At 34.9% G+C, this 19399-nt stretch overlaps 1 protein-coding gene across 5 annotated transcripts in view; it reads left to right on the top strand.

The window, feature by feature from the left end:
• Nucleotides 1-19399, top strand: part of LOC124950098 — a 170216-nt gene that overhangs the window by 13407 nt on the left and 137410 nt on the right. For all 5 annotated transcript variants that reach the window (XM_047496317.1, XM_047496314.1, XM_047496313.1 and 2 more), the window contains one exon: nt 5006-5251. In XM_047496317.1, the coding sequence (XP_047352273.1) occupies nt 5048-5251 (204 nt within the window). In that variant the 5' untranslated portion in view covers nt 5006-5047. The remainder of the gene's footprint in view (nt 1-5005; nt 5252-19399) is intronic.

Here is a 19399-nt window from a genome sequence, read left to right on the forward strand (position 1 = left end):
ACTGCAATATCGCAATTATCTTATCGCCGGGAGTACAACTCCGGTGATGTGGATTTTAACTAGAAACACAACCGGTCGCAACTCTTTTCCGAGTGATTCACATCGACGCTTCGTTTCATCGATCGATTAACGTTTTGAGAATTTACGAAAGGCTTTTAATAACGTGTTTACGATTAGAAAGGGTCCAATTCACCTTTGGTAAGTCGAAAGAACCACCAATGAAATGGATATATCGTGTATTCCTAATTACCGTCGTTATCACTAAAAAGAAGCATTAAAAGAAAGAGAGAGAAAGCGGATGATCGCTTTAATTCCAATTAGCTTGAACGATCGAAAACCAGTTTCGCAATAGCGAGGGATCCATCGCAGGTGATCTATTCTTCTTCTTCTTCTTCTTCGTTTTCTTCTTCTTCTTGGTCTCATCGTCGATCTCAAACGATCGCTTTCGAGGATCTTTTTCACGAAAGGTCTCATCTATCATTTTCTCGTTTAAACAATTTATCACTTGCGATAACGGGCTTATCGATATGGTTTTTCTAACATGAATGTGACGCAAGCTTTGGAAAAATGATTAGACGTACACTGGCCAGTGATTAATCGTTAAATCTTACTAGCAAACGTGTTAAAATAATTCTTTGATTTTCTTGTTAACACGTTTCTACGAATCGCCCTTTTAGATTTCGTGAATGTTGTGTTTTCCATCTTCATCGCCTCGTGAATAAATGAAAAAAAGAGAAAAAAAGGAAGAAGAAAGAAAAACAAAAAAGAAAAAGGACAATAAATCGCGAGCTCGCATATTTTCGCCCGCGTAAATTCGTTTAAATATCGTGTAAGATACATATATACAAGTTAAGTGAGACTCCATAGGAACGCGAAACGATGGAAAAAGGGTGTTCGCGTTTGCCTTGCCGTAAACCGTGTTATTCGTCTTAATGTACACGAACGTTTAACGAGTGTTAAAGCCATAAAAGCCGCGCTGACACCACAAATTGACGCCTCTGCCTCGAGACACGTGGTATTCCATTATGACTTTTGCAGTACGGACCGAGAAGACCGGATTCGTTTTAAAGACCGAAATATAAGAGTGTTGGTAATCGAGAGAGAGAGAGAGAGAGAGAGAGAGAAAGAGAGAGAGAATTACGGCAAATAGACTTCGTAAACGCGACGAGACAAATTTTTGGTATCTCCTTTGCCTCTCTCATTTGCACCTACGATCCGGAGAATTGAAGTTTATTGATAATAAGATGAGTACACTCTCATGCAAAAGTTTGAATTATTCTTACAGTATATATATATATTAGTCTTATAGTGTATTGTTTCATTGTAAACATTATCACGAATTAATAAATATATTATTGTGATAATGAAAAAACAGAAGAGGAAAGAAAAATTTTTTAATTCATTTAATATTACGAAGGTTATTTGAAAGTTTTCACAGACATGTATATTGGTTATATTTTAATGCGTTCTACTTTAACGTAATTCTGTCTGTTCATATTATCTTCTCTTTTTTTGCTGTTTTTCTTATGTTCGAATATGATATTTATTTTTTATTCTTTTTTGTTTTATTTTTTTACGAGGGTGGAAAAACGATACGCGTTTGTAATCTTTTTTTCTGTTCTTTTTTTTTTGCTTTTATTAAGTCGTAAAGTCGAGCGAAACATCGAGTGACTTCGTTAGGGTGACTCATGCACCGTGTCGTCACGCGACGAATTAGCATGACATTAGACGTACTCTCGTCGGATTAATGAACGGACATTTTAATCAAATAATGATGACCGTGGGATTGGGAGAGAGGAAGAGAGAGAGAGAGAGAGAGAGAGAGAGAGAGATCAACGTTATTTTCGACGTCAAGTAATATAGGAATTGTACGTATGTAAAATCCTACAGTACGATACGGTTCATCAATGGTATGTGTGTCGTTCGCATAAGTGACCAAATTGCATTTGTACGTTTCCATTTGAACGTTCCATTTGAACTCGTCGACTATCACTTCAGTTACATACATATGTACATACCTACGTACTTACATCATACATATATACATGCATACATACGTGCATATGTATATACGTACATAAGTATATACGTACCTACATACACACACACACATATATATATATATATATATATATATATATATATATATAGCTACATTCATACCATACTTCAAATCTCGTTTGCATCGAGAAACTCGACGAATCCAGCCGAGAGCGTTCCGCGATCTTTTATCATAATAGGCTCGCGTGCAAATAATATTTTCTTTATACAAGCATGAGTCTCTCTCTTTTTGTCTCTGTCTCTGTTCGTCTATCTGTTTGTCCGTCCGTTCGTCCGACCGACCGACCGATCGTCCGTCTCTTTCTCTTTGATCGTAGCTTACAAGGCGTCGCGTTAGGATATTGGAAGGAAAGAAGGGAGAAGTTCTCTCTTGTAGAGAGAAGGCGGATTGCTTGCGTGCTCTCACTCATTCATCGATCATTTAACACGTTCGCCAGGATATATCGTAAGATTTTTTTAACCAAGGTAAACTCTATCATCGATAGCGTAGGCTTAGAAAGGGCGTTGTACGTACGGTGCGTTGTCCACCGTATTGAGTAAGCAGTTCTCTTACTCGCCTTCGAATAATTTGTTTTGCAAACGAGCCTTAAGGTGGCCGATAAGCATGATTGTTCGATGACGCGTGTTATTTAACTTCTTCCTGCTTTGAATGTAACTTCGATGTCTTCATTTAACCTTTCTCTTTCTCTCTCTCTTTCTCTCTTTATTTGAACGTTGTAACGTCGCTTCCGTTTTTGTTATTCTCTGTGACCGTATATATACATCCATGTTGTATGCTAACACACGTTTAAATATTAACCTGTTGAATTCGAGAGTAGTTCCTTTTTGAATGGCAACTTAGCGGACATATAAGTCCGACAAGACGATACAATACCATATAATATTTGGTTCACAGAAACGTTCATTGTGTAAATTGATTTCTTTTTTTTCAAAAATTTTCTCCTTTGAATAATTTTACGAAAAAGTTTGTCTTTTACAATACATAAGGTTGCCACAAAAAAAAAGTACAGTGTTTTCATCCGCGATAAGCTTAAGTAGGTAATTAACTCATTCGGCATTAGTCAACTTCATAGTCTAATTTTTAATGTTTCTCCTCGTTGAATGTAGTTATCGCTTCATTTTGCATATCATTGTTCGACTATATAATGACCGAACTGTACTATGAAATTTTTTCGACCTAATAGGAAATATTCATTTTTCTTTTTTTTTTTTTGTCGATGACAATGCACAAAAAAAGACAAGAAAAAGGGAGGTGGTTTTTTCGTTTTTTTTTGTTTCTTTCTATAAGAATATTGCAAAAGTTATCGAGCGAATTCCAACCAAAGTTCAACGATGACGATAACGATCGTCGTTCGAACGATGGAACGTGCGCACGTGCGCACGCACCGATGCGCTCTCGCGCGCGCGTACCCTACACAACACAACCACCGAGCAACCGAGCTGGCAACTTGAACGACCGCAATTAACCTTACGTAACTCGGCGTATCCTCGCGGCGGTGCCTCTTCTGAACTTTGCCGCGTGAACGAACTGCACACAATACGTCATACGGAAGGCAACCACTCCGTTTATGGTTAAAGACCATCAACGAATGGGAAAGTTTCGAGATCGTCGATCGTACGTGCGAATTCGTCGATTCGTTTTGGCGAAAGTTTGACTCGATCTTTTCTTTTTTCTTTTTTTTTTTTTTTTCGTTCGATTTCATTTCCTTTCTTTCTTTTTTTTTTTTGTTTTTTGTTTATTTTTTTCTTTTGTATTTTTATTTCCTTTTTCTTAAACCGAAAGAAAAAGTGGAACGGAAATGTTCGCAATTCATTTATTCGATTTTGTAAATATTAAGTTATGTTTCGTATCTTTTGATATTGTTTCATGGGAGTTTGTCGCGAATGCAAGGAACGAGGATTGTATGGTATCTTTCGAATATCTACTTATGTAGATATGCGATCTTGAAACTCGACCGACTAGTCGTCAAGACTTTATCGAAGTGTTTGTCAAAATATTACGAACAAGAAAGTCCTAGCAATGATATGGACTAGCGCCGATAAGTGCAATATTTGATATACCCTTTACAAGCGATTTTATTATTATCGCCTAGCGACCGAACGAGAGAAACTAGTTTTTCTCAAAAGGCATTGGAGTTCTATGTGATCATGTTGCAAATAGGCGTCGCCTATTTTTTTTCTTTTCTTTTATTATTATTATTGTTATTATTGTTATTATTATTATTATTATTATTATTATTATTATTATTATTATTATTATTATTATTATTATTATTGTTATTATATTTCCTTTTATTATATCTTATAGTTCGTAAAATATTCCAAGCATCGAAAGCTATTCAATACGATCTACTATACTCTTTCGTTAGAAGTATTGTCTTTACTTTTATGGGGAGACGATTAATTTTACATCGATAAAATCCAAGATAGTCCTTTAACAGCTATGAAGAAACGTGGGTCGTTCGATTGAATATACGATCGAAGAAACGTTCTCGGATTATTTCCTCCTTTCATTTTCTTTAGGAAATCTAATCTGCGAAATATAATTAGCCTCCCTAGTGACTAAACCGTACGACCAGTTAAATTTAGAGGAAATGTAATGGCTAACGGAGTAGGTGGTCGTTTTACCCTTTTCAAAGGTTTGACAAGCAGGTATTATACTCTGACTACGAAATACGAATCACGAGGACTAATAATGCATTATAAAGAAAAGAAAAATATATCCATTCTCTTGGAAATTTATTAATTTTTCTTCATTTCATTTCTTACTAATCCTCCTTTTTTTTATCTGATCAAATTAAAATTAATATTTTCGAGTAGTACTATAATTGAAAATGGAAGGAGAAAGTAACTCTGGTAAAATAATGAATGTATTTGATCGTTGGTGTACAGGTAGTCAAGTTGGTACTACTTGGAATCCTAAGACATCTTGTTCCGGTTGCAGGTGCACGAGAAAATGCGCGTAAGGTCAAGGTGACGGCGGAGCATGGAGACCATGGAAGACAGTGGTGGGCAGCAGGTCGATGCCTCGAAAGGGAACATCGCACCTGGCTTACTGGTAGCGAGGAAGAATTGTTTGAAAATCGTTGAAGCTGGTATCGATGTTGACACGGTTAAGCAGGATGAGAGGAGAACTACCATCGAGATGGATCCATACAAGGAACTTGAGCTATACCTCGCAAAAGTAAATGTGAGTGGAACGAGTATATGACGATCGATAGATAGATAGATAGATAGATGATAGATAGATCGATCGTTCCATTGATCGATCGATCGATCATTCATTGATCATACGTACGTACATTTATTCGCCGTGTTTACTTCGTTAAAGCGATAATTCGATCCAGGATGATCAAGCTGATCGTTGGTAAGGGTCATTTTTCTTCGTAACGACATTCACTTAACAGCCGTAATGCTATTCCATAGACAAAATACTTAAGAAGGACTATCTCCGAGACACTGTTATATGTCAAAAGATCCGTATATGGTACGAGAGGAGTCTCAATCTGATCGACCGTTTATGACCCCACAAGAAACCTTTTGCGTGAGTCATCCGATCGACTTGCCTTTGGACAGTTCTGAGAGCTCTATCTTTGGTGATCTATCGAATAATGAGAAATATTATACTTCGAGAGAAGCAGCTCTTAGTGACTTGAACTTTTCCTTTTTTTTTTCTTCTTCTTCTACTTCTTCCTTCGTTTTTGTTATTTTCGTGAAGGAGATCGTAAAGATCGATCACTGAGTTTATCGATCATTTCGTCGATCGTCCGTTCTTGCGGTCTAGCGCCCGCAACAAATTGAACGTGACGCCACGATTCCGGTGCAAAATTCCAAAACACGTTTCACTTGATCGAGACTTCGGTCCTCTTCTTCTCTTCCTCTCCTTCCTCCCTTTCACTCTATCTTGTCTTTTTCTTTCTTTTACTTTTTCTTTTTTCTCTCGTCGTTCACCCTCATACCGCTTCACCTACGTCGCTACATCTGTTTTAGATGCTCCGGCAATGGACTAAACGCCTCGAATGGCACCCGAAAGCACGAAACCGGTTTTTTATCCGCGAATTCTATCCTTATACGAGTCCTACTTTATTTTCCTCCTCTTCTCTTTTTCTTCTTCCTCTTCTTCTTCTTCTTCTTCTTCTTTACTGTCGATCGACACTGCGGTCCGCATTTGTTCTACCTCAGCTCGTCGACATCGTTGCACCGAGCAGTTGCATCGATGCACGTTCGACTAGAAGAGTCGATATTCTCGTGTTAGAAACAAGAGGATTTCAAGCCGACGAAGTACGATTTACCGCAGGTAACGCTCGATGCTCGCCTTTGCGGCGAGAACTCGGGAAGCTTCTTCTCATTTTCTTCTTCTTCTTCTCTTGCTGTTTTCTTCAGAAACGCCATTTCTAAGATTGCTTCCGCGAACGCGACGACCACCGATGCGTTTTCTTCGGGAAATGTTAGAAGAAATTCGTAGAATTCTAAATTTGGCGCTGGGAAGATACCTTCCGCCTTTAAGATGCTTCATGAGAAAAGTAGATAGATAGATAAATAGATAAATAGATAGATAGAGCGAGAGAGAGAGAGAGAAAAAATATATATATATTTGTATATATATGTACATGTATATATATATATACATATATATATATATATATATATATATATAGAGAGAGAGAGAGAGAGAGAGAGAGAGAGAGAGAGAGACAAAAACAAAGAAAGAGACAGAGAGACAAAGACAGAGAGAGAGAGAGAGAGAGAGAGGGAGAGAGAGAGGAGAGATAGATATAGTAAAAAGAAGGATAGATATAGTTTATTGGTCGTAAATCGTGAGACTAACATAAACGGTATTTCTTCCAAGGCTATTTCTTTGGTGGGAGCTCGAGATTATACGCGATCCTCCTGCCATATATATATATTTTTTCTTTCTTTATCTTCTTCTTCTTCTTCTTCTTTTTCTTTCTTCTATCTCTTTTTTTCTTTTAGTTAGACCAGGATTGTGATACGGTCCGCCGAATTTAACCTTCGATAAATTCACAGTCTCCTTCCCATCTCCTCCCCGACGATGACGACATTCGAATATCGTTAAGTGGTCGACGTCTCTCAGCTCCCTTGATACACCAAAAGTAGATATACAGAAGAAAGAGGATGATGATGATGATGATGATGAGCAGGAGGAGGAGGAGGACGAGAGGATAAGGGATAGAGAAAAGGAGCGACAGAGGTCAGAGACACAAAGAATATAAACGGTCGAGCAAGACTTTGGTCGCTCTCTTTTTCCGTATCTTTTACTCGTACGTCGACGTGTTTTCTATTCACAGTATATTCTTTTTCGTTCACACGCTTCGACTTACCAGAATCACATGTCGGTTTTACGACAAGGAAAAAAAGGATCGATAAAGTCTATCCCCTCTCTTTCTCTTTCTTTCTCTCTTTTTCTCTTTCTCACTCTCTTTCTCTCTTTCTTTTTTTTTTTTTTATAATGGGAATCTTCGGAAGAAGTTGTGCTTGTTTTCCACGAAGATTTTATATTCTCACCCTAAACTCATAAAATATCAATCGAACGTTTCTGTCTTTCTCTTGCTACTGTTACTGCAACTGCTACTCCTGGTATTGCTGCTGGTATTGTTGTAAGAAACTGCAAATAAACCTTCTTAATCCGTAAAACATAACATAAACATACGTGCAGTCTATATCAACATAATAGACTAACAAAGTTTATGAACTTAACGAGAATCGTGTCTTGTTTTTTACGATCTTTCTCTCTCCTTCTCTCTCTCTATCTCTCTCTTTTTCTTTTTCTGTTTGTTTCTTTCTCTGTCTTATGTGCGAACCGATCGTTCGTGGTAGATTAGGTTGATTCGAGCATCTATGAGGACGATCAAAGAGGCGTTCGAAGAACAGGTCTGCTTCGTCTTCTTTCGCTTCCTTGCGTTCACAAATCCTGCGATACGATAGAGGGATCGTCGATCGCACCAGACGGTCTCTCTTTTCTTATACGAGGGAGAATGAGAAAGAAAGAAAGAGAGAAAGAGTAGAGAGAGAGAGAGAGAGAGAGAGAGAGAGAGAGAGAAGAGGAGATATATGAGAAGGAAAAGGAATACACTTGGGATCGATGTCAAAATCATTCGATGATAATCCGAATGACAGGTTGTTACATCGAATACCACCTCCGACGCATAATTTAGTTACGCATATATCATTACATGCCGCCATCTAAGAGATCTCGCCGAAGGTAAGACGGTAACTTTGTATTTCATCCTATCACAACTATGACCTCCCTTCTTCCTCCTCCTGTTCCTCCTTTTTCTTTTTCTTCTCCTTTTTCTTCTTCTTTTTCTTCTTCTTCTTCTCCTCCTCTTCCTCCTGCTCCTCCTCCTCATCGTCGTCACCATCATCATTCTTATTCTCGATGAATACATTCCATGCGATTTTTCGTTCAAATGATTGCTTTATCATTCATGAACGTTTGATGGAAAGTATTTTCACTTTCGACATTCTGTTTCCTTTCGTCATACGAAACGTACACCTTAACGTATAAAGGTATAGATATTCAGTAACTATGATACTATTACTTATACCATAAGTAATTTAATCTTACTCTATTATTTTTCTCGCAAATTATATTTCATTTATTTCAATTTGTTTGTAACTAAACGGAAAGGTAAAATTTCATAAATTTTCTTCATAAATTCGAATAGAACGAACGAATTCGCGAGGAACATGCACGAACAACACGTACAGGGAGATAGAGAGAAAGAGAACGATCGAAAAGATAGTTTAGTTGGAAAGACACATTCGTAGATACATACATGTATCGTCAAGATTAAAAGATAGCTATGTAGATAGCTCCGAGTGTAGTCCAGTCAGCATTCGCGTTTACGCTCGAGGTCGTTCCGTTCCGTTCTGATTATTATCCGTAACCTCAAGCACGAATAGAACTTGGTGTATCGCATCCAAAGACAAAGTCTTTACTTACTTACCTTCAAATGTAGACGAATTTATTTACATTATACGAATCGAGTATCAAAAAAAAATAATAAAAAAAAAAAAAAAGAATAAGAAAACATATTTTGATATTTTATCGATGAAGATGAGTTCTCTTTCTCTTTCTTTATCCTTCTCTGTTTGTCTGTCTGTCTCTCTTTCTCTTTCTCTCTTTCCTTCTCTCTTTCTCTTTATTTTTCTTTTTCTTTTGCTTTATCTCACGTTAAATACAATCTGTTTGTAAGTGAACGGCGAACACCTTAACCGACCAATCGTGAAGGATCTTCTCTCTCTCTCTCAAGAGACGATCTTGCGATCTCGTGATGCTGCGAGTAATCGATTTTCACATCGTCTACCAGACGCAGATAAGATCACGTTCCACCACGTGACGCATCCCCTTCTTCCCTTCTTCCGTATTTTTCTTTAGATTCGTATACATGTATATACATATAAATACGAAACAACATATGTATTTACATGGGTACACGAAGTAAGCGAACTGACCCATCGGCCGATCGATTGATTTTACGAGTCATTTTTCGAAGATAATTATCAAGGTCGTTAGAATGTCAAGAGAATAATAATTAGGCGGACCTTGCCAAAAACGTAAAATTTCATAACGCTGATCAAGTTTCTTCGAGTTCGTCAATGACAGACAGAGTTTGTTTCTCTCTCTCTCTCTCTCTCTCTCTCTCTCTTTCTTTCTCTCTTTACTGGTGAGTACTTTCGCTCTTGTCTCTCTTCTGTCATAGCAATCGTCGGTCTCTAGCAAAACACACACGCACAGAGACGAAGGAAGAAAGAGAGATAGAGATAGAGAGAGAGAGAGAGAGAGAGAGAGAGAGAGAGAGAGAAGTTGGCGGTGCATCGCGTTGCGTATGCAACGTGCGCGCGCGTGCCTCTCCTCGGCCTTCGAGTCTCCTTCTCTTCCTCCTTCGCCCCTGCCAACGGTTTACGCGCGTGGAAGCAAATATGTTCGCGAGTGGGTGGAAGTGTAGGACTGCTGTGTATCCGGTTGGGTGTGTCGGATGTGTTCGACGTTCAGAAGCGTGGCTTTTTGGACTCGTTAAAGCATGTTCTCCCTCTCTCTCTCTCTCTCTCTCTCTCTCTCTCTCTCTCTCTCTCTCTCTCTCTCTCTCTCTCTCTCTCTCTCTCTTTCTTTCTCATATATATATACACACACACATATGTATATATATATATATATATATGTACTTATATACACATATTTTTTCTTTGTTTTGTTCTACTTGTCCTTTAAATTTTATTTTCGTTTAAATCTTATTTGCTTCATTTATTTATTTTCAAATACTTGCGACCTACGTCACGAGGAGAATTTCAATGTCGTGTTCGTGAATGAAATCACGAATGAATCTAAAATACGATTTAATTCGAAAAGTAAGAGAGAGAGAGAGAGAGAGAGAGAGAGAGAGAGAGAGAGAGAGAATGAGAAAGATTGAATTATACACAGACGTTTAGACGTCGCGACGGTAGACGTTCCGTTTTCGATGAGAAACGAGAGTTTTGTAGTTTGATTATCAAGTATGGCTCGAGTTAATTAGAATCGTGCTTCGAACACGTAATACCGAGAAGTTGAGCGAGTATTCTCTCCCTCTCTTTCTGCTTTGCTCGAGATCGTAAAGTCAGCATTACGATAGGCGAACCACTCACGTCGTCTCGACTTTATGAATGAAGAAACCGAGGCGTCGGTGAACTCGTGACTTCTCCAACCCGTACCGTTTCTCAGAACCACATTGATACTTGTATTCATATCGTATGTATATATATATATACACGTACGTCCACCTACTTACCTTTTTCTAGAGCGAACGTACTTGAAGTGTGCGCGAGCGCATATATTAAATACACTTTTGACTTTACTAGAATCCACCTTCGGGCGTTCCCTCATTTGCATTGTGGAATAAACGGAGATAAACTATTCGTAAGAATCACTTGCAAATCCTTCCTGCTTCTCCTCTCTTTCCGTTACAGAAGCTTACTGATGCTTCCTTTGACAGATCGCTTCTTGTTGGAAGATCCGATTGAAAGAAACCAAATGTTTTCTTTCGTTAGTATGAGCGCTTTTTATTGTTTTGTTTTTCTCTTCCATTTTCACTCAAACCTTCTTTGATTTTAAATAGAGAATCGATTTAAATCAATTTTGCTCAGATCGATGTTTTTATAACTTCTTATAAATAAAAAAATATAAATGACAATTTATTGTTTATTATGAGATTTTATTCTTATTAGGATCTATAATTCAACATGTTACGCAAAAGAATTCTTAAAAGTTTATAAAATTGAATGATAATGATCGTTTATCCTAAACCAATATACATGACTCGTTAAAAAAGGATGTAATAAGATAATTTTATATAAAAACAATATTAAGAAATGATTGCTAGGTTTTATTTAAAAGTGAACAGCTACACGTTCCAAATGATTGCGATATGTATTTAATGTAATAGATAAAAATTAATATATAATTAATATACGTAATTAATAAAACATATAAGTAGAGAGAGAGAGAGAGAGAGAGAGAGAGAGAGAGTATCAATAATTACTATCTATATGTAGAATTAATAATTCTAATACTATTTCATAAATTGTATTATTAATTATATTCGATTGATTTATAAACATTTCTATAAAATGGTATAAAAGTAAGAAAGAAAAAAAAAAGAAAAATGGAAAAAAGAAATACATTCTGTCAATAACAAAAAAGAAAAAGAAAAAACGTAACATCAAGCAACCAATTTCCAATCCGGTCGATCTTTCAATGCACTTTCATTTAAATCATTATTATCGAAAAAGGGTAGATAGAATCTTGAAAATCGGAACGCGGAAATCGATCCATGTGGGCGCATTCGAGCTTCCCGAACTCGTTTCGTCGGCTACGTTCTCGCAGCTGGTTAAAAGGATTTCATGGTGCAAGGAAAAAGGACGAAAAGTCGTTGGGTCTGATAAAAAGAGAATAACGAATAAGGAGTAAGAAGAAGAAGAAGAAGAAGAAAAAGAAGAAAAAGAACAAGAAAGGATGATGGCGAAGAAGGAAGAGGAAGGAGGAGGGAGTGGAACGCGCGCGCTCGCGCACGTTGCTTTCGTCGGACCGCCACGTCGGCGAAGCTGATTATGTCGCCGGACGGGACGACTTACAAATCCGCTGGAGTATTTCCATCTTATCAGCATTGCAAATTGAAAATGCGCAGGACTGCATCTCTTTCTCTCTCTCTGTCTCTCTCTCTCTCTCTCTCTCTCTCTCTTTGTCTCCCCTTCTCTCTCTTTCTCTCCAATTCTCTTTCTTTCTCTCCGTCGTTGTCCCTTTTTTGTTTCTCTTTTTTTTCTCTTTGGAAAGAGATCGTTCGATCGCCAAGTTCACGGACAAAAAAGTATGTTATTCATTCGACGAATAAACGAAACTTTTTTCCGATGCCGAATGATCGGCCGAGAATTTTATTCCTATCTATCGTGATATTCGATTTTAGTAATGACGTCTCGAAAGTTTGCCGAATACGAAATTTCTTCACTTTTTCCCCGGCCCTCTTCCCTCACTTCGTCCCTTTCTCTCGAATTTATTATTGATTTCGCCGGATGATATTGATATCCTTGAAATGTCTTCATCCATTCGTTTTCTCATATTCATGAAAAGGTTAGCGAGTATTCTTTTTTCCCTTTCTTTATTCTTTTCTTTTTTTTTAGCGTAAATACGTTTAGGATTTTTTATAACTTTTAGTTTCGTTTTCTTTTTTCTTTTGTTTTAGAGATTCTATGTCTGTAATGTTACCAGAAAATTATTTGAAAAAATATATTTCAGATATATTTTTATATATATATATATATATACATACATATATATATATATATACATCTATGTATATAATTTCTAATTGACTGACATCAGACGATTCAATCTCAAAGTAAATATTAGGATAATTACGAAAATATTTTTGTTTGATGTGAACGACCTCCTGTCTCGCATGCTTCGAAACGAATTCTCTCTTTTTATCTCAGGTCGTTTTCTACGGGAGCAGCACAGTAGAGACGTCTCTTCTTTTCCTGTTTTCTCTTTTTCTAGGGGCAGCTGTTGCACTCCCGCTCGTACGTTCGTTCGCTTGCTCCCTCATTCGCTCGCTCGCTCGCTCGCTTGCGACGAGAACGCATACGCCTAGGCGGATGCGAGTTTAACGCGTGTTACCCTCCTCATTCTCTCTTTCTCTTGGCGAGCAGTTATCTCGGAATTGCATTCGTTTTACGTTAGTGGTTGGCTTCCCGCGATATTAACGTCCGTTCGAAAGGCAAACAAAATCGCGTGCTTGTTGGAACGAGCTAATTTTGACTGGTAATTTGCGTCGCCTCGTGAAAGCAAAAGAGATACTATCATGAACTGTTTTTTTTTTATTCTTTGTTTTCTTTTTCTCTCTCTCTTTCTTGTTTTTATAGTTTCTGTTAAAAACTGATTTATTCTCAAGATAATTTTTTGCATTGAAATGTTTTAATCGACGAGATACGGCCAACACAAAACGTTACATGAAAACCATATTATATATTTGCTAAATCGATTATAATCAATATACAGTGATAGAAATATTCGGATACTATGGTATATTTGAATAAATCAGTATATATTTCGATTGTTCATAAATAAAACAAGAATTTTTTTTCCTGTTATGTACCATTTATCGTGATTAATAAAAATATACAATTTAATGTATCTATGTTTAGCCATTATAATTTTATACACATTATAAATAAAATATTGTTCGATTTTCATGTTCCAAAAATATTTGGACACTAATACCACTAATACTAAATAAGATATTTTAAAAATTACTTAGCGAAATTTAAATATTTGGTGGCACACCCTTTTTGATTTTGGACATCTTTTAATCGTTTAGGCATACTTATAGAAAATATTATAGAAATAATTTTTCTTAAATATTCAGAACTTATTTGTTCCTATTCTTCTTGTAATTTCTTCTTTAACTCTTCTTTTGTGTTGTTAATGGGAGTATTCGTCGGTCTAATTCATCCTATAGATTTTCGATGCAATTTAAGTCTGGTGATTGAGGTGGAGGATCCCAACACTTTGGGATAATTATGCAATGAAAATTCTTGTACAATTTGAGCTTTGTATTTTGAATCATTATCCTGATAAAATTTAAATGTATTTTCAATTTCTATGTGAGCAGCAGTTTGTATTAAAATTTCTTTTAATAACTTCAGGTATTTATTTTTGTGCATAATATCTTCTATAAAAACCAAATTGTCAGCACCAGTGGTTGAAATATAGCATTACTGTACATAGTTTATGCCACTACGTTTATGCCACACCATAGCTCGTCCATTAGAATCAAAAATATTAAATTTTTTTTCGTCGCAGAAGATCATATCATTCCACCACATCTCTTCTTTACTACTAAATTTTTTTGCGAACGTCACACGTTTTCGCTTGGTTAATAAATGGCTTTTTTCTAGCTACTCGGTCATTATATTCATTTTCTTTTAATGTCCGACGAATTGTTTGGAGATGCACTCTTTTTTCACTTTTTTTAGAAACTTCAAACGTTAAGTTTGGAGCATTCAAATGTGGATTTTTTGTATCTTTCGTACAAGTTGTCTACGTTCTTTAATATTTAAGATTCTTGGTCGGCCAGTTTGCGATATGGATTCAATACTATCTCGTTGAAAGCTTCTCATAATGTCCGTAACAATGCTTTTACTTAAATTTAAAAAATACTAATTTCACGATAAGATTTTCTCTTTTCGCGATGGAAAATCACGAGTTGTCTGACACCGAAAGACGTTTATAAATATTGATTTTCCGTGAGGTATTGGTATCTTAGACGTATTATCTAGAAAATGTAATGACTGTCCGAATATTTTTCTAATACGAAAATTGAACAATATTTCAATTAAAATGTGTATAAAATTGTAATGGCTAAACATAGATACATTAAATTGTATATTTTTGTTAATCACAATAAGTAATACATAATATGAAAAAAAAATTTTTTTTTATTCATGAATAATCGAAATGTACACGGATTTATTCAAATATACCATGGTATTCAAATATTTTTGTCACTCGTATTTTTTTGCAACGATGAAATGTATAATTTTTATTTAACATTAGAAAGACCGAAACTTAGTATATATCTATATTGGCTAATATATCTATATTACCCAAAAGCAGTCAAAATGACAGCATTGTGAACGAATAACTAATGTGTTTTGAAATTTGTTTAAAATTTATTTTTAATATTTTTTATATTATTTACAGTTATATAACAAGTTATTAGTAAATATTAACAATAAAAAAAAATTCTAAGAAATTGTGTCATATACATAATTGTTTTTCTAATTGAAATTAAAAAGCAGTCAAAATGATTTCCTTGGGCAATCTAGTTTTAAATGTAACGATGAACGTTGAGAAAAACGTATAATAATATGGAACAGATTTTGATTGTATAAATGTTATTATTTTCAAATATTTATGTATTTTAATACTTCACGAGTATTCATACTCTATTATTGTATATGCTAGTAGTAATGATTTAGACAAAGAAAACGAAAACGTACGTATACGATTCAGACGATGACGCATATGCTCATAGTAAACGTTTAATGCTAATACGCGATGAAACAACGGAACTAATATAGATACATACGTATGAGTAACATTAAATTGTTTCATATACAATAGAATACTGTGTCATCGTTACTTTCTCGTTATTATTATTTACAAACTCTAAGCTTTTCTCCGATCGATTTATTTATTATATTTTAAATATGATAAGTCGTTTAATTTTGGCTCTTATTGTGGATACTTGTTAAAATTTCTAAACAAAAACGTGTGACGTGTCAATACGCCAGATCAGAACGACCAGAAGGTCTTTGACCTCATCGTCGTCTGACTATCGAACAAGTAAAATCTGTGAGTAAGCCAGAAGGATAATACAATAATATTAGAGTACAATATCATTTTTACGCTTTTTTACGTTATATTTTTAATTGAAATTTAATTTTTAATTAACATTATTATCGCAAATCAGTATCCGTACCATTATGCTCGAATAATTGATAACAACAACGATCACGAGGTGATCAATCGTAACAATTAGCCTCTACAACGATCTTTTTAACTTGAAAATCACATACATATGTTTACCATAAACATATATTATAATTAATTGTTAATTCACATCTCTAATTTTTAACGTTCTTTAAATCTAAATTTAAATTATACAATTTATATGTTACATCGTATAGATGATATTTGTCTGTACGATCAAAACAAAATCTATTTATAAATGGTTAATAAAAAAAAAGAACAAAACACTTTGTAATTACCTTCATAAATTCGATATAATAGTTATCTGTATTTATTTATAAAAATTTATAAAAATGTAGAACAATTAATCATCATTTGCAGTTGACGTTGACGTAGAAAAGAAAGGTAGCCACGAATTTGCATTTATAAAGTAGACGTTTCTTGGGTGTTTGTTGCGAAGATGCAAAAGCATGAACGTGCGCGTAGGCGATTATAAGGTGTTAGTCTAGTGCGTAATGTTATGTCACCGCTATAGGCGTTCCAACATCTCGTTTCATACCGTTACATTATGTTTCCCTCGGCGTAGAACTAATTTGCGTTACTCGCATGGCGTTTTTTGTACGTTGTTTCTTCTTCCTCGCCTTCGGCACGCTCGTGTTTTGTAATCGACGTCGAATGCTCCTCCACCACCTCCATCATAATCTCGATCTTTTCAGCCTCCGTTTTCGGCTTCTTCATCGTCGCGTGCCAACTTCCAACGTTCTACGTTAATACAGTATTAGCGAAAGAATGATAGGATTTTCATATACATATGAATTTTTCTTTTTTCCTTTTTTTTTGTTTATTAAAAGTAAAAATTAACTTCAAGCATGCTCAGAAAATAAAATGAACGTAGAAAAATAGCGTTGAAATAACGTACGTTTTTTTATTATTATTATAGGAAGATATAGAAAGATATTTAGTCGCAAATCTTTTTTGTTATTTATATATATATATATATATATATATATATATATATATAAATATATATTAATAAATATATAATTGTATCGATTTGAAATGTCATTTTATCGATCATTAAATCTTTCTATGATAGAAATTGATCGTTTCTATCTGTGGACTTCTCTTCGATTGTCTGACAATTTTGAATCTATCTTGTATAAGGGATCACGTTGATCGTGCATCGACTTTTGCAATATCTAATTAAATGGCGTATGATTCTAAAGGAGATCCAAACTCTCGAGAAATTGCAATCAATAACCTCCCACACGATTGTTAGACAACGTCTTCCATTTTATTTCACAATATCAATTTGAGTATAACACTCGTATCTCATGAATCGTTTTTGCTCTCTCTCTCTCTCTCTCTCTCTCTCTCTCTCTCTCTCTCTCTCTCTCTCTTTCTCTCTCTCCTCTGTCCTTAATTTAAAGCTCCAACGATCGCCAACTTTCCGTCGTTCTATTCGCAAACTTTGTAAGCCTTACTTTTAGTCGTTTTCAAATTATTTCGGTTGGCCTCGATCGTCTTTAAGAATCGCACGACTGGCCTCGAGGCTTTTTCATCGCATAAAGAAGATAATAGAAGGTAAAAGTTTGTGGCTTGACCTAGGTCACGATGACCCGTTAACCCGGGGAAAGGAAATAGCTGTCAAATTAACGAAAAAAGTAAATATTCTGAAATATATTAATGCTTTCGGTGCAGTATATAATTATTTAGGTGTATATAATATATTTATTATTTGGGTCTAATATACATCCTATATTTTTTCTTTTTTCGTTCAATTATTGTGACTAAGAAGAGAAAATAATGTTTTCGATATTTTTTATTATACGATATATTTATAGTCACATACAAAACACCTTTTATTGATATAATCGAATCAATTAAATATCGAAAACCGATGATCAATATAGTACAAACTATTTCGTTAATTTATTATTAAACTAATAGTAGAAGTATAGTATCGTGATTAATGCATTCGCTGATAAGATATATTTCATTTGACTTGATGGCCATTCGCGCCACAAGTAAGTTACATATCTTATGTTAAAATATATATAGTTATTGCACTCTAGTAAACTATACTAATATAAGACATTATATACGACCATTTGCTATTAATAATCACACAAGTTATACTTCTTTAATATATAAATAATTGCTTATACATTACATGCATATTAATTATAGTCAACAATGTCGGCCATTGGTGATCGACGAGGCGTAAACGAGCCGTTCGATGTTGACCATTGGTGACCATCCTAGCGGTAAATGTTTTAATAGAAAAAATAGAAAAAATTCAAATACGAATGATGATTCGTAGATTTGAAGACTCATCGATATTATTATCGATTTTATTTGAATCGTTAGACCACTTGAACTAAACTGCAGGGGTTCTGACAAGGACGACCAGTTATCTCTCCTTTCTCTCTCTCTCTCTCTCTCTCTCTTTCTATTTCTCATTAAAACTGATCATCAAGAAATAGCGAGAGAGAGCGAGAGAGAGAGAGAGAGAGAGAGAGAGAGAGAGAGAGAGAGAGAAGATATACCTTTCTCCAAGGTGGTATATCGTAAGCATCAAAGAGATAAAACAGTAAATGAAAGGAGAGGAGAGTCTCAAGAGGTACGCATAACGTTTCCCGATGGGCCGCGAGCTCTTTACCGTTTGATTTAACAAGCCGATAAACGTATTATTTTCGATTGGCCTTCAGTATCGATAATGATCGACGTAACGCGTTGATCAGAAAGTTTTACGTAGATTTACATTGTCACTAGGTACTTTCAACATTATTTCTTTTGAATAATAATAAAACTCATACGTTATTTTTATTTATTACATATATAAATATACATACGTACATATATATACATATATATATATATATATATATATATATATATACATATATATATATATATATATATATATATACATATATATAATATTATATATAATACACATAATTTTCTTAATGAAAAAAAAAGTAATCATAAAATTACATTCTAGATTATTCTCATCATATGTTCCTTGTTGAGAATATAATCAATAGAAAAGTTAAATGTTCAAAAAGAAAAAAATTAAACAAATAAATAAAACAAACCTTAAGAAATACGAACTTTGTTGATAAAATCGTATATACATATATATATATATATACATATATATGTATAGGTATTCGAACTCCGTTTAAAAGGCTAGTACTAATCGATCTCTCTCTCTCTCTCTCTCTCTTTCTCTCTTTTTCTCTCATTTCTTCGTATTATCGTTGCAATACAACGGTCTTTCTCGTATTATTGGTTCGGCAATTTTTT

The sequence above is a fragment of the Vespa velutina genome, chromosome 6 (assembly GCF_912470025.1).
Source record: "Vespa velutina chromosome 6, iVesVel2.1, whole genome shotgun sequence".
Classification (NCBI taxonomy): Eukaryota; Metazoa; Arthropoda; class Insecta; order Hymenoptera; family Vespidae; genus Vespa; species Vespa velutina.